Source organism: Hordeum vulgare, chromosome 2H, assembly GCF_904849725.1.
Source record: "Hordeum vulgare subsp. vulgare chromosome 2H, MorexV3_pseudomolecules_assembly, whole genome shotgun sequence".
In the NCBI taxonomy this organism is placed as follows: Eukaryota; Viridiplantae; Streptophyta; class Magnoliopsida; order Poales; family Poaceae; genus Hordeum; species Hordeum vulgare.
Genome location: NC_058519.1, coordinates 621,947,869 through 621,964,237, shown reverse-complemented (window position 1 = coordinate 621,964,237; position 16,369 = coordinate 621,947,869). Strand labels below are relative to the sequence as shown.

Sequence of the window (16,369 nt, the reverse complement as noted above, 5' to 3'; positions counted from 1 at the left end):
AAACCAAACAAAAATATTTTTTAGAAGTCTACTAGTTAAGTCTTAGTTAGTAGATTTTAAAAAAATAAATTTGATTGAGCTTCTAGAATAAGCTGGGTAGAGAGTAGTTTATTCCACCTTATTCTAGAAAAAAAAAACCTGACCCTTAATGCGGACGGTTTGCGAATCGCGCTTGGAGACGCTCTAGGCGTGTGTCTCACTATCGTGTATTTTAATCCATGCTTTTATCTATAAAGCATAAGGCTGATCGTAATGGGAGTATCATAGGTAGTATCGTGCATTTTAACTAAACAATTTCGATGAGGTGACATAAAATTAATTAAAAGAGGCAAACCCGCAAAAGTCCGACGAGTATGCGGGTTAGGCCCATTTTTTGGGCCAGAACACAACCCGCATACTCACCCGGTCCGTAAAAAAATTTGCCGCGGCCCGCAAAACGCACGCCCCGACCACTATATCTACGGTTCCGCGACGCGTTTGCGGGTCGAAACCCTATCCCCCCCACCGCCGAGCCCCCGCGATTCCCCACCCCTTCCCCACATTTCTCGCAGCCGGCGACCACCTCCCCCGCCTCCAGCCGCAATGTGGAGCTCTGGACGCGGCTCCGGCAACAGATCCCGCGACGGAAGCGACTCGGAGCGCGAGCGGCGCGTTCGGTCGGACGCCGTGAGGAAGCGCGGGGCCCGAAGGTGGACCAACCGCGGCATTTCGCCGTCGGCGAGCTTCCGGGTCCGAGAGACGGAGGAGTACGACCGTTGGCAGGTCGCCGCGGGCCCGTCCTCGGCCGCAGGCTCCTCCTCTTCCGCGTCCTTCTCCGTGTGAAGAGGCAGTGGTCGGAGGAGCCGGAGGACGTTGTCGCCGTCAAGGAGGAGCCCGAGGAGCTCGGCCGCCGCGGAGTCGTTGGGCCAGAGGACTTCGTCGTGGAAGCGGTTGCGGCAGCCATTGCCGAGCGCAGCTTGCACGAAGAGGCGGAGCGCCGGCGCCACGACGAGGAGATCGAAGACCTCTAGTGGCGGCAGGCGGTCGAGGTCAACATCGCCGCCAAGGCGAAGGACAACGAGTGGCGGCGCATCCGCGAGAAGCAGAAGACGATGTACATCGACCTCGGCAGCTCCGACGAAGAGGACTGAACTCATTTTAAAATGCAGTATGTAATCTATGTAGTATGTAGTATGAACTTTCCGCGAAGATATATTTTCAAATTATGCATTTTCATTTGCGGTTTGTGTTCGACCGCGCTCAGTTTCGATCCGTAAACGAGATCTAAGTGAAAACCGTAAATGAAGTGAAAACCGCAAATGCGTTTTGCGGATCCAGATTTTACGGGGTCTGTTATAGTCGTTCTAAAGCACGGTAAGAACAGTGCTTGAGAGTGACGAGTCTAATAGCACATGCACGCACTGTTGGGCTAAAAAAAACACGGCTCACTCTTGAGTAGCGCGCACGCGTGCGCACGTCTCTCTCGTCTCCACCCCGAACAAGCCCCCTTCGTCTCCCTGCCGCAAGCGTGCCTCTCTCGCAACGCCCCGAGCTCCCGAGCAGATCCCCTTTCTCTTTCACGCAGCGAACGCCGAACTCAGCCACACCCACCCCACCCCACCCCACCCAGCTCAAATCCGACGCCACCAACGACCGCGCCACCAAAAGCCTCCGCCTTTTCCTCCGCTGATCCTTCCTCATCTTCCCTCTCACGCACTCCACCCCCCGCTGTCTCCTTCCTTTCTTCCTCTGCGCTTGCGCGTCTGTTCATGCGCCCGTAGATCCCCGACGCGACGCGCGGAGGAGCAGCTAGTCCGACCGAGATGAACTCGACGGCGTACTCGCGGCCGTCCAAGCTGCCGGGCGGCGCCGGCGACAGGAGGCCGCCCACGCGCCTCAGGGGCTTCGCCTCCAAGATCGAGCCCAAGAAGCTCGGCGCCGGCCTCCTCGCCGGCTGCTGCCTCGCGCTCCTCACCTACGTCTCCCTCGCCAAGCTCTTCGCCATCTACTCCCCCGTCTTCGGTGCGTGCTCTTGTCTCAGCTCTACATGTTGTTAATCCTTCTCCCTTATCTAATCGTTACTGCCATTGAACTGAATCCGCGCTCAGCTAGCACGGCCAACACGTCCGGCCTGCTCCAGAACGCCCCGCCGGCGTCCTCGTCGTCGTCGTCGTCCGTCCCGGAGACGACGGACGCCATCCCGGCGGAAGACACTACATTCATCGGCCGCGAGAACGACAACGCCGTGGATCCCGTCAATTTCCCGGAGGAGGGGCCTGCGGTGGCCGGCTCTCAAGATCAAGAACCCGGCGTGCCGGAGGTGCTCTCGAGAAAGGAGGACGAAGCCGAGAAGGCGGCGGCGGCGGCGGCGACGACGACCTCCGTGCCGAAGCCATGTAAGGAATCTCGCCCTTTCCTCACCCCCTTTTTCCTCGCACCTTAAACGGAAAGCAGCAGCAGAACAAAACAGCCATCACTCCCAGGTCAGCAGGCAGCTTCTTGCACACGTTTAATGCTCTGTAGTCTGTACTCTGCAATCTGGGTAAACATTTGTCGCCCACTTCATGTCGGCGCAGTTAATTTGCTTCAGATTAGTTGGAAATGCCCGAGATCTGCCCGCGTTGTAATGCGACTTTGTTTCTTGGTGAATGAATTCAGCCTCGGAGGGCGCCGCCGGTGGGGAGGGGGCGGCGAAGCTGAGCTGCGACGAGAATGGCGTGGACGAGGGGTTCCCCTACGCGCGGCCGTCGGTGTGCGAGCTCTCCGGCGACATCCGGATCAGCCCCAAGCAGAAGACCATGTACCTGGTGAACCCGTCGGGCGCCGGTGGCTTCGACGAGAACGGCGAGAAGCGGCTCCGGCCGTACGCCCGCAAGGACGACTTCCTCCTGCCCGCCGTGGTGGAGGTGACCGTGAAGTCGGTCCCGTCCCCGGCGGCCGCGCCGCAGTGCACGAAGAAGCACCGCGTGCCGGCGGTGGTGTTCTCCGTGGCCGGGTACACGGACAACTTCTTCCACGACAACACGGACGCGCTGATCCCGCTGTTCCTGACGGCGTCGCACCTCAAGGGCGAGGTGCAGCTGCTGATCACCAACTACAAGCCGTGGTGGGTGCAGAAGTACACGCCGGTGCTGCGCAAGCTGTCCAACTACGACCCCATCAACTTCGACGCCGACGCCGGGGTGCACTGCTTCTCGGCGGGGTACCTGGGCCTGTACCGGGACCGGGACCTCATCATCTCGCCGCACCCGACCCGGAACCCGCGCAACTACACCATGGTGGACTACAACCGGTTCATCCGGTCGGCGTACGCGCTCCGGCGCGACCGGCCGTCGGTGCTCGGGGAGGTCCCCGGGATGCGCCCCCAGATGCTGATCATCTCCCGCGGCGGCACGCGGAAGCTGCTGAACCTGGAGGAGGTGGCGGCCGCCGCGGAGGAGCTCGGGTTCAACGTGACGGTGGCGGAGGCGGGGGCGGACGTGCCGGCGTTCGCGGCGCTGGTGAACGCGGCGGACGTGCTGCTGGCGGTGCACGGCGCCGGGCTGACGAACCAGATCTTCCTGCCGACGCAGGCGGTGGTGCTGCAGATCGTGCCGTGGGGGAACATGGACTGGATGGCGACCAACTTCTACGGGCAGCCGGCGCGGGAGATGCAGCTCCGGTACGTGGAGTACTACGTGGACGAGGAGGAGACGAGCCTCAAGGACAAGTACTCGAGGGATCACGTGGTGTTCAGGGACCCCAAGGCGTTGCACAAGCAGGGGTGGCAGGCGCTCGCCGAGACCATCATGAAGCAGGACGTGAAGGTGAACCTCGCCAGGTTCCGGCCCTTCCTGCTCCAGGCCATCGACAAGCTGCAGGAGTAGCGGCGGCGCCGTACGTCGTCTCCGTCCCCGGCCCGCCCGGGTTGGGGTTGGGGTTGGTGATGGTAGGTATAATACTACTCACGTCACGATCACATTCACACACACACACACAGAAACAAACAAACACGACAGGCAAAAATGCGGGATATTGTAATACTGGTGATGGAAAAGGTCATGGTCCGATGATGAAGAGAGGAGGGTTCAGATTGGTTTTGTTGGTTGGTTTTGTAATACTCGTTTTTGTTTTGGTTGGATATAGTGCACTTGCACGCAAGAGGAATGTTCATTATTGTTCTTCAGTAATCAGCTCACCTGCAGTTCTGTCGAGTTAATAACGCCATGTTCTTTCATGATCCTGCGAGTAATAGCGTCAAAAATGTTTTTTTTTTTTTGAGAATGTAAAAAATGCTCTTAGTGTAATGCCATCGATTCAGGTCGTGCGAACCACCGCCGATTCGTGCGATAGAAAGTTCTCACCATCCTGTCCTTTGTTACTGCAAGTTGAATTAGATTAAAGCGCGGGAAATCATCTATGCTCTGTCTCCAACACCCCGGAACACGCGTGTTGGCTGTCTCATCGCTTGAAAGGTCACTTTATTTTATTTATTTACTAATGAAAACAGAGAGGCAGCTGTCGTGACTGAAATCCGTGTGGTATTTTAATGGGCATCGGCCTACCTGGAGCACCATCCTTTAGTCATCCACCCAGAGGAAAGCCATTTGAAAGAGTAGAAAGAGCGATTATATTTTTGTTTGCTAAGGCCTGTTTGAAACCACTTAAATTATATAATCTAATTTTTATAATATATTTTATTTTTAAGTATGATAGATTATGATGTAGATTAAAAAATTAAATGAATAGATTATTAAAAACTCATAATTTACTTTGTCCTAGTTAAAATCAGCTTATGGATTGCTAATGACTCATTACCCTTGTAAAGTTGGAGATAATTAAAATCCTGCCACCGCCACCCTCCTCTTTAAAAAGAAAAAAAACAAAGGACAAACAGGTCTTTATGCAGTGTAGAACCTGAATTACAGTTTATATAATCTGGCCTCCAAACACGCACACCTAGATTATTTTTATAATCAGATTATATAATCTATCTTCATAATCCAGATCATAATCTATTATGGTTCTAAACATGGCCTAAATCTCGAGGTGCGCTTGTGCTGGGTTAGGTTTCAATGTTCGTATTCCCTCTTTGTTCCCTGCGGACTGTTATGCGGATTGGCTCGGATAACTCGCCTTCTACTATCTTCGGGGGTGGACCTACCTTATAGGCTATTCACTTTTACTTTGAGAACCCTTTGTTCCACTTTTGACCATTCTCATGTTGTAGTGAATGACATTCAAAGGGACACAACTCGCTGATAAGTGTTATGCGCGAGATCAAAGCCACTATGACATAGTTTAAAAATGTTTCCTTCATCTTGGAAAGAAGGTCTACAAATATAGAGACCCATAGCCTTGAAAAGAGCATCTTTAGCAGACACTATAAAAATGCAAACTGTAAAAGTGGGATACGGATCGAAAAAGGCATTTTAAAAATGCAAACTGTAAAAGTGGGATACGGATCGAAAAAAGGCATTTTAAGGGTCAATTTTAGCGGAAGAAGCTCTTTACCATAATTTTACAATTTTTTTACAGTTTCTGTTTTGTGTGTCTACGTCCTCCGCCTGTGTCCGGCCTGACCCATTTGTCACCCACCCACACACCCACCTCTGCCTATTTATTTAATTTCCTGGCGCACCCCACCTAGCTTTCTCCTATTATTTTACCACCACAATGCTTCCATCCACTTGCTTCTAGGGGTGGGCACTATAAAACCGAAAATCGGAAAACCAAACCGAACCGAACTGTATTAACCAATTTGTCGGTTTATTTGGTGGTTTGATTTTTGATTTGGTGGAAAATTTTAAGGTTGTTCGGTGTTTTGTTTTTGTTTGGTTTTTTGGTTCCTAGAAAGCGAATAGACCAAACAAACCGATATGTGGGATACCCCATGTAATACCTTGTTTCCGAAAGTACAACAGTATGGAGGCATCACACATTTCTTCGCACATAATACATTTCATGTTCCATGTGCCTTTTCTACTTAATTATGGTTACTAGTTTGCCTGACCGAATAAACCATAGAATGAAATTAAGGTTGCTAGAACTTGTGATTATTATTTTTTGCATATTATACAATCCAAATCAGTGCTCTCGAGTCATTATACTATACTGACAAGTGCATGAATTTTGGTTTTTGGTTAACCGAACAAACCGAACCGATATATTATGGTTAGTATGGTTCGATTTCTAAATTTTGAATGAGTATTTCGGTTTCTATTCCTCCAAAACCGAAATTGTATATAACCGAATAAGCCGAACCGTATTAACCATATAAACCAAACGCCCAACCCTACTTGCTTCCCTGGTTGCATCGGTTGACTCATTTAAAAAAAGAACACGGACATGCAGACAGCCGATCCAAACGGATAAAAAGCAGACAAAAGCGCTGTTTGTTTGGGTTGACACGTTGAAGTTACTTTAAAGATAATAGAAAATAGTTTTCATGAATTTTAAATTTTATAATTGATGTTAATATTTTTATGATAGAATTATAGTGGTTCTTCAATATGTTATTTATAGAAAAATTTATTTTGTATGTGTTAAAACATAAACACAAAGTAGGTCCTTAGACTCGTCTCTAAGAATAACTCATATGACGCACGGTGATTCTATTTTTCTTATGATAGGAGATTGCTAAAGTAAGAAGGATGCCGACAACAATTAGAGCACGTTATCTTCTATTCTTAAATAGTTGCAATCCATTTTTTTTCTTATGCATTATGCCATATCATCAGTCACGCATGTGTCATAGTATTTTTTTTCATGTAACCATGCCACATCATCAAGTCATGCATGTGGTAATAAGTTACCATTTGTGCACTAATCTACCCACTGTTTTACTAATTTTTATGTGCGCATAAACAATATATAAATTGGACACTTAGAGCAAATATATGTAGATTATGTTACACATTTTTGTTTAAAATGGCACCCCGTTTACTTCAATCCAATAGTTTCTATTTTCATACAACATTTTGTTAAATGCTTCATATGATTTTTTGTTTTCAAAATATAATCCAAGAGCAATCCTAAATTTATTTCTGCAATAGTTTTAGATTTTAGCACCTATTTATGCACATGTTTATCATGTTTCTGCAGCAGCGCGGGGGGCATCATCTAGTTAGTAGAACAATGGTGTTGGACATACCCTGCTAAATGATATACTACATGATCACAACTTCAGAGTGTTATAAGTATAATTATCAAAGTGTTTACATATACACACATCCTTAGACTATGAGAATATGGAGTACCTTCATGTGAGACGGTTACTTTGGGGTAATTAATCAGGTGCTCGATGAATTGTTTCCTCGGAGGGCTCTATACGACCGTTTACACCCAAGTGTTTCATGTGTGTGAACTATTTTTTCCCTGTTTTCAGATATGGGGTGCTGATAGTGGAATATCCGTGAATTAACACTTAGGTTTACTTATTGTTGTATCCAAATAATGTGCAAATGTCCAAGTTATTTGTTGTGTTGCTCGGGTTGAAAGCATATGTAAAGAATTATCCTTAGGGCTGTTCAATCCAACAAGTTGCAACCATCTATTTAGTAGCACAATCCAACAAACCTATTATTTACTTCTTCATAAGTTAGCTATTCAGAGCTCATGAGTCATTTTTAATGATCAAGTACAATTTCATATAGTGGAAGAGCCACACTATGTGTAATGTTCAACTTGTTTGGATGCATTCACATGCTAAATGTTGGCTTTGGTGGCCCTAGTGGGCCACGTATAAGCAGATGTTATGCATGTTCAACTTGTTTGGATGCATTCACATGTTGTAATGGTGAACATATGGTGCATGTTGTGTTATGTGTTGGTGTGTGTGGTGTTTGCTTATGATCAATTGGTTTCGTGGGCTGTAGAGGAGCTCACATAACCACCATCGGTCGTCATTGAGACTGAAACGGTAACAATACTAAGTTCACATATTGAACATTTCACCTTTCTCTCAAAACAAATGCCGACATGAGCATCAAACCAAGCTGGTACCAACCAAAGAAAACACCGCAAAGCAATAATGCATGAGGAAAAATAGAATTAATCTCACGACTGAAGAATGACGAGACAAAGCACTTGTTATCCACTAGTCCTATTAGAAGTTTCACAAGCAATATAACCAATACCGATTGATGATTATCTTCTGCAAAGCCAAATCAATCAATTTTTGAAGTAAACTATGTTAATAGGAATCACCACCAAACCAAAAAATAAAAACCAACCCTGCCTCTCGCTTACCAACTATAGAAGATAAATATGGTCAATTTCTCAAGAGAGAGAGAGGGGGGGGGGGAGAGCGAGGGAGAGAGAGACAAAGAGAGTAGACGCGCATGCTCGATGTCGGTGCCAAAACTGGCGGGTATTGGGTAGGGGGTCCAGAGGTGGTGGTCTCAGTTAGATGGTAACAGGAAGTAGGGAAGACACGATGTTTACCCAAGTTCGGGCCCTCTCTAAGATGTTAAATCCCATGTCTTGCTGCTGATTATATTGATTGTGATGGGTTCGAAGTACACGATAATCTACCTCGAGATCGTATGAATGAATTGATTTGACCTCTACGGTCTAAGCCCCTTGGTTTATATAAACACCAGGGGTATCTAGGGTTACAAGTATGCCGGCTACATCTAGAAATAACATGTCAATCATTCAAATATGTCTTGAGTATATGCTAAGTCTTCAGAAAATTCCATCTTGATCACGTCGTGTCCATGGGTACATGGCTCATTCTTTAACTGAAATTGGGTCCTTGGCCAGGCCCATAAGTAGCAAGCCCACGTGGTTAGGTAAATTTGGAACAGTAAGATCTTTTAGCACAATTACAAGGGAGTTAGTGACACCACATTCAAGATCTGCTTGTTAATAGTTGTTCCGGATGCATGGTGGGGGCTGAGGTTTTGGGCCTCCTTTTCCCTCTCCATTAGAGAAAATCTAGCTGCATGGGTCTAGTTCTAAGACGAACTTCTTCTACTAACATATCCTTGCGTGTGATGGAATATGAATGTATTTTCTTTAAGATGCAATACTAAAATACTTGTGTGATATAATATGTATATAGTTAAATTTTTCGTGCGTGCATACTGTAGGATTTCCTGAATGGAATATTGTGTTTTTTCTGGTATGAAACAAAACTTTATACTTGCATAATCAATTTACTTCACATGAATATAATTCTATCTGATGCATGAGATGATTACGACTCATTCGTGTAGGGGTAGATAAAGCATAGAGCCACCTCCAAGATTGCCATAATGCAAGAAGAATACTAGTATGCGGTGACTTAACAACTAAAATAGAGTTTTTGATTACCAATTATTTATTACAACGATTAGATGCTTGTCTTTGTTTCCTTGCAAAACAAATGCTTGTGTGTGCTTTGCAATTTGTAAGTTGATAGGTTCTGAAATCTTGCCTAAATATTTGCTGTGCAACTATTTGGTTCAATCTTGCATCTGGAAATTGATATATGATGATTTTATTGGTTCATTAGTCATAACTAGATAAATAATTTTCTACTTTGTTAGACGTGCGTTGCACGTGCTAGTTTACGAGTATTAAAAAGATTTCAAGTATCTGAAGAAAGAAATAAATAAAATTATAAAACAAGATAAAAATACAAACCATAAAAAATAACCCCCCCCCCAAAAAAAAGATGAAATAGTAAAGAAAAACACAAAATTGGAAAAGAAGGAAGCCCAGAGAGTTTTAAAAAAGTTGACAACTTTAGAAAATACTTACACATTGTTTAAGAAAATCATGAATATTAAAATGCATGCAAAGTTTGTGTTTTTTTATAAATTTAAATGTGATAAAAAAAAGGAGAGGGAAAGATAAACATAAAATTTAAAAATATACTTAAAAAATAATAAAATTGGAAAAACAAGAGAACAAAGAAAAAAAAGATGAAATGTTCTCAGACCTTTCAAAATTGGATTTAATGTTTTGGAACCTTCTTAAAACCACTTAGGCTGTCCGTAAAGAGAGTATCATAGGTAGTATCATAGACTAGTATCATATGCATGATACTAGTATCATAGACTAGTATCATATGCATGATACTAGTATTATATGCATGATACTAGTATATGATATTATCCATTACAACCAGCCTTAACCCTTCTTTGTGAACTCTGCCGGATCATGTGCGCTTTCGTTATAGGCGATCACTCTCTTAACGCTCACGAACAAGGATACATATCAGTTGTGCAGAGAGAGGCACGATGCACTTGGGACGCGTAGATGTCTCGCTATAAGCGAAACAGACAGTGCCATCGTCAAAACGATTACTGTAGCAGCACGACCCAGTAGCTATAAGTTAGTTAGCTTCGTTATTTTCGTCCGTTGATTAGTTTTGGTTTCCTCTTTAATTTATGCTTATATTTAATAATAACCAAAACACAAATATTGATAATAATAATTCATTTGATTTTTTAAAAGCGTTCATCACACATTTATAAATACTCATGCAGTGTATAATAATATTCGGGGCAATTAGATAAATTTCAGGAATTTGCAAAATCTGTTCGTAATATTTTCAAAAAAGAAAATACAATGTAGAATAATATTCATTTAATTTAATATGCTTCTTTTGCAACATTCGAAAGAATGTTCTAATCCTGGAAAAAATGTCCAACATATATCAAAAGATGTTCAACGTGCACCAAAAAATATTCAAGTTCTCTCTGATATAAAATTATTTGCCATCCAAACAAATTTCGTTGTGTACTTAAAAAATTCATAGTGTCACTCAAATATGTTTAATATGTACTGGAAAACAATTATTCATCTTCTATTTAAAAAGATTTTTATCTTGTATTTAAATAAATATTCAGAATGTATAAAAAAATATGCAACATAAATTGTAAAAGTCGACATGTATTTAAATTTGAAAACAATGGAAAAAATAGAAAAGGAAAATACATGTAGTAAAAAAAAATGTTGAAATCAATAAAGAAAAACAGAAAAAGAAAAATAATACCGCTTGGAACCTTTCCAAAACCGATGGAATGTTCGATGAATCAGCATGCCAAAAACCGCTCGCCAAGACATTGCATTGGGCCTAACCGGCTCGTCTATCCTGAAGGCTAGACGAATTGTTCATGTGCTAAAAAAAAGTATTGCTTATTGTTTTGTTTAACCTTCATACATCTTTTTCATCATGGGTAAGCTCCTATATGACGCTCTTTACAGAATACCCTATTGGCAGCTCGCTACGTCCAACTGTTGAGGATTCGCACAGGGAGCGACACTGCAGCGACGCAGCGGCCAGTCCGTTTACGCCTTACAGTGCCCCTGGTTTTGGGAACCAGTTTTCCAGCCGTTTTTTTTATTAGAAAAATTCTAAAAGGTTTTCTGAACCGTTTTTTTTTCTTTTTTTCCTTTTTGTTTCTTGTTTTTATTTTCTCTTTCTTTTTCAAAAAAGTTCTGAATTTTCGCAAGGTATTTAGGATTTTCAAGAAATGTTCCGAATTTTCAAAAGAGGTTCTGTATTTTCAGAAAATATTCTTCAAATAGAAAAATGTTTTGGCTTTCTAAAAACATGTTTTCGTTTTTCAAAAAAGTTTTGAATTCTTTGAAAATGTTCTGGATTTTCAATAATTTTCTTCAAATTGTAAAAATGTTTTTTACTTTTCAAAAGAATGTTCTGTACGTTTAGAAAAATTTCTGGATTTTTGAAAATTGTTTGGGATTCTCGAAAAATGTTTTAGATTTTAAAAAATTATACTTCTAATTCAAAAAACTGTTTGAAATTGTTTTTGATCTAGAAATGTTTGAAATTTGCTTAAAAAAATTGTTCATGCTTCCAAATTTGGTTACGATGTTTTAAAAATATTTTCTTTTTTAAAATTTATTCTCAAGATTGAGAAAATGTTGACGCTCTAAAAATTTGTTCACACTTTCAAATTTGTTCACTGTTTTAATATTTTTTCAAAATCGTTCGCCCTTCCTATTTTTTTCGGAATTTCTCAAAATTGTTCTCAAGATTAAAAAAAATGTTCGTGCTTTCAAATTTCTTCACAATTTTTCAAAATTGTTCTTGGTTTCTAATTTTGTTCTAAAAATTCAAAAATAGTTTATGCTTTAAAAATTTGTTCCCGCTTTCAATTTCTTCTTCAAAATTTAGTTCTCAATATTCACAAAATGTTTGTGCTTTAAAAATTTGTTCGTATCTCCAAATTTGGTCATGATTTTTCAAATTGTTCTCAATTTCAAAATTTGTTCTCAACATTCAAAAAATGTTTGTGCTTTAATTTTTTTTCGTTCTTTCAAATTTATTCGGGGTTTTAAAAAAAATTCTCTTTTTGAAAATATTGTTCTCAAGATTCATAAAATATTCGTGGTTTAAAAAGATTGAAAGTACAAACATTTTTTGAAAACCCTAGACAACTAAACTATAAAACACAACGATTTATGTAAAATACAAAAAGTAAGGGAAGAAATAAAATCAAAATTGAAAATAAAAATTTGAAATGAGAGGAAAGAAAAGAAAAGAAAAGAAAAAACTGGAACATTTGTTGAAATTCCTGAACAAAATTCGAAAACGCAAACAATGTTTGAAAACATGAACATTTTTCCGAAATGCTTACAGTTTTTGAAATTCCCGAACAATAATTTGGAAATGCAAATATTTTTTGAAATTATTAAACATTTCCTGAAACATGAAACTTTTTCGAATTTCTGAATAAAAATATGAATTCATGAAAATTGTAGCATTACGTAAAATTCTGAATAAAAAATTGGATCCATGAACATTTGTTGAAATTGTTGAACATTTTTTTAAATTCACGAACTAAATCCATAGACACGAACAAGTTTTGAAGTTATATTTTTCTATGAATTTTGAACATTTTTTATATCTCTGAACAAAATGCAGAAGCAGGACCTTTTTTGTAATTTGGAACAAGTTCTGGAAAATGCAAACATTTTTGAAAATTTTGAATCAAAATATAAAAATAAAAAAGTGAAAAGAAAAGGAGAAACAGAAAAAAAAACGAAAAACAGAAACCAAGTGAAAAACGGAATAAATAGGAAAAGAAGCAGCACAGAAAAAACTTGGCCGCAGTGTGCAAAGCTAGAAATGGGTGGCCGAGTCGCGTCCCTTGGGTCCGCCTTGTATGGGAAACCTCGATTGTTGGCCGCAGTTAGCGGCGAATAGGATTTTCATTCACCATTGTTCAATGATTATCTCTATTGCATCGTTTAACCATCATCCACCATTGTTTTGTCCGCTGATTTGTCCTATAAATCATTGAGCTTTCCCATTAACTCCTCTTATGTCATTATCTTCACCTTTTAAAATTTCTTGCCGGCTGATAGACCGGAATTGGAGACTCCTCCGCCTAGTCTACTCATTGTTTTTGACGATGAACTTTGCGTGTTGTCTAGCTGGAACGGCTTGTTGTGCCTTCGTACATAATTCTTCTAGTCCGCCAACGCATGAAACACGGTTCCCATTCCGATGGCAATTCATCCCATCCTCCAAACCCCGTTCCTCGCTGCCATCGCCTTGCTCGCCGGCGCAAGAGCTGACCCGCAACCGCAACCGCAACCGCAATCGCCCATCATCAGTGACTGCGCAATTGTAGATAACAGCACCAGGCCCGGCAGCACAGAGCGGCTTCTGACAAATGCTGGCTCGCTCGTCCAGCACCTCTGCGCCGGCGCCATCGGCAACGGCGGATTCCTCAACGGCACCTACGGCGATCCGCCGGACCAGGTATTCGGCAACGTCATGTGCTACGCCAACTACAACTGTGCCAGAGCTGTTTGGCGGCGGCACAATCTTTTCCCAGCAAACAGTGTGTTGAATATATATTTCTGCATATATATTGTATCATAGGCTCACCTCCTAGTCCTTGTATAGTTAAGATTTTTAAAAAAAAGGAGGCAACGCCCCGGCCTCTGCATCGAGAGATGCATACAACCCTTTATTAACAAAAAAAAAACCAGATCCGGAACGAGTACAACAATGTTGAGAGTCAAGAACAAAAACGAATCGATACAAGGTGCTCAAAGCGTCCAAGCAGCAAAAGTATAATAAGTAGATGCCTAGTCATCTATCCTATTAGCTTGCCGCCATCCAAACCGGTTAAAGATAACCTGTGCTACCATCTCCCAGCGGATACACCCAGTAACCATAAGCTCCCTGGAATCCGCAGGAGTGAGTAATGACCACGTGCGGGTTAGTGCGGTAGCCCTGTATATAACCTGCAAAAAATGTATAGATGTGCATCTGTTAAAAACTAAATCATTCCTGCAGTTCCAAATTGCCCATAGTAATGCGCAAGCTCCAACCCGGATACTCTTTGCCAAATGACCACCAACTCCCTGTACCCACGTCCCAAACAACGTGTTGACACTAGTGGGTGGGGTGATATTAAAAGCAATGTGTATAGAACGCCATAAGATTTTAGCCATCGGACATTGGAAAAAGAGGTGCTTGATAGTTTCCTTGTTGTCACAAAAGTTGCATCGCTGGCTACCCTTCCATTTACGTTTAGCCAAGTTGTCTTTCGTGAGGATAACACCTTTGTGAACGAACCACATAAAGATCTTTATCCTCAACGGAACTTTGACCTCCAAGACATGCTTGGATCTCGGTATGTACCCTGAATCAATAAGATCAAGGTACATAGATTTTACCGAAAAGGATCCATCCTTAGTTAGCTTCCAACGAATAGTGTCGGGCCGATCCGACAGTTGTATTTGCATTAATCTTCTAACTAAGTGTAGCCATCTGGTCCATCTTACACCGATCAAAGATCGACGAAACCTGATATTTAGAGGCGTGTTGCTCAAGACTGCCGCAACCGACGCTTGTCTGCGTTGGACAATATTGTATAGCTGCGGATATTCCAGCGCTAGGGGCACATCCCCTAACCATGTATCCTCCCAGAATCTAGTTGATTCACCATTAGCAATGACAAACCTAGTCTGGTTAAAAAACACGTTCTTACACCGCATCAATCCTTTCCAAAATGGAGAATCATAGGGTTTAACGGTGACCTGAGCTAAGGTCTTATGTTGTAAGTACTTATTCCTTAGAATTTGCACCCACATGCCTTCGGTCTACCGAAATTCTAAACAGCCATTTACTTAGCAAGCATATGTTTTTAACCTCTAAACTCTCCACCCCTAAACCTCCTTGATCTCTAGGTCTGCAAATTATGTCCCATTTAGTAAGTGTATAGTTAAGGTAGAGGCCCATCTTATACCTATATATATTTGCTAGTGCATTCAATCAATATTGAGTGTTGCATAATTCAAACCTAATTCTCTATATGGTATCAGTTTCCTCCACGTTCCTCACCTAGCCGCCGCCATCGCCGCGCCATCTCTTGCGCAGCCGCTGCCACCGCTGTCGCGCCCTTCCTCGCGCCGCCGCCGCCGCCTCTCTCTGCCGCCACACCCGCCGTTGCCGCCGCCGCCTCCTGCCTACACCGCTTCCGCCACCCCACCCCCTCATCTCACACCGCCATCGCTCGCTCGCTGCCATGGCCTCTCCGCGCTCCTCGCTCTCCTCCGGCAGCACTTCATTCGCTGGCCCGGATGTTACCCTCGTTGGCGATCTCAACATGTTCGACCGCGTCCCGGTGGTTCTTGACCAGTCCACCGGCCCCTACTCCATTTGGAAGAGATATTTCTCCTTGGTTTTCCGTGAGTACCTGCTCCACGGTCACATCGACGGCACCGTGGATTCGACACTCATGGTGAACGACGAGGACTGGATGATCCTCGACGCCACCACCATCCGCTGGTTTTACCTCACCATCTCCAAATATCTCTTCTACGCGGTGGTGTGCGATGATGACGACGCCTACACCATCTGGACCAAGCTCAACGACCTCTTCACGGACAACAAACTCCAGCGCAAGGTCCTCCTTCACGGCGAGTTTTATGGGTGCCAGCAGCTTGATTCATCCATTGATGATTTTTACACGCGCCTCAAAAAGCTTGCCGATGAGCTCCGTGATCTTGGCGAGACGATCAACGACGAGCTCCTCATCAGCACTCTCACCGCCGGGATCAATGACGACTTCGGGAACGCTGCCTCCAACCTGACTCTTATCCCGGAGCCTACCTTCGCTAAGGTGGTGGTGTACCTCAAGCTTGAGGAGCGACGCCTGAAGATGGCGCGGATTCGGGCCACGCACACGACCCTTACCTCCGCCAATCACGATGGACCGACTCCCCCGCGGTCGCCTCCCCAACAGTTGGCCTTCCTGCAGCCGGCTCCCTTTCAGCCGTCGCAGCCGGCCCCATCTGGCAACGAGCAGTCAAACGGCATCCCTGGTGGAACCGCTCGCCCTCCACAGCAGCAACCAACTCCATGGTACGTCGAGCAGAATCCGTGGACCGACGTTGTGTACTCTTATTCCATGACAGTTCCCCGTGCTCCTGC

The 16,369-nt window shown here is 43.6% G+C and overlaps 1 protein-coding gene across 1 annotated transcript; it reads left to right on the top strand.

Moving 5' to 3' along the window:
• Positions 1-1,508: 1,508 nt before the first annotated feature.
• On the top strand, positions 1,509-4,148 carry LOC123427958 (beta-1,2-xylosyltransferease XAX1-like). The gene is made up of 3 exons (XM_045112104.1): positions 1,509-2,001; positions 2,088-2,375; positions 2,638-4,148. The coding sequence occupies exons 1-3, from the start codon at positions 1,803-1,805 to the stop codon at positions 3,843-3,845; spliced, it is 1,695 nt and encodes a 564-aa protein (XP_044968039.1). The 5' UTR covers positions 1,509-1,802; the 3' UTR covers positions 3,846-4,148.
• Positions 4,149-16,369: the final 12,221 nt, after the last annotated feature.

Coding starts and splice junctions, on each gene's coding strand:
- LOC123427958 (XM_045112104.1), top strand. CDS start 1,803: ATGAACTCGACGGCGTACTCGCGGCCGTCCAAGCTGCCGGGCGGCGCC. Junction 2,002..2,087: donor CATCTACTCCCCCGTCTTCG/GTGCGTGCTCTT, acceptor ATCCGCGCTCAG/CTAGCACGGCCAACACGTCC. Junction 2,376..2,637: donor GACCTCCGTGCCGAAGCCAT/GTAAGGAATCTC, acceptor GAATGAATTCAG/CCTCGGAGGGCGCCGCCGGT.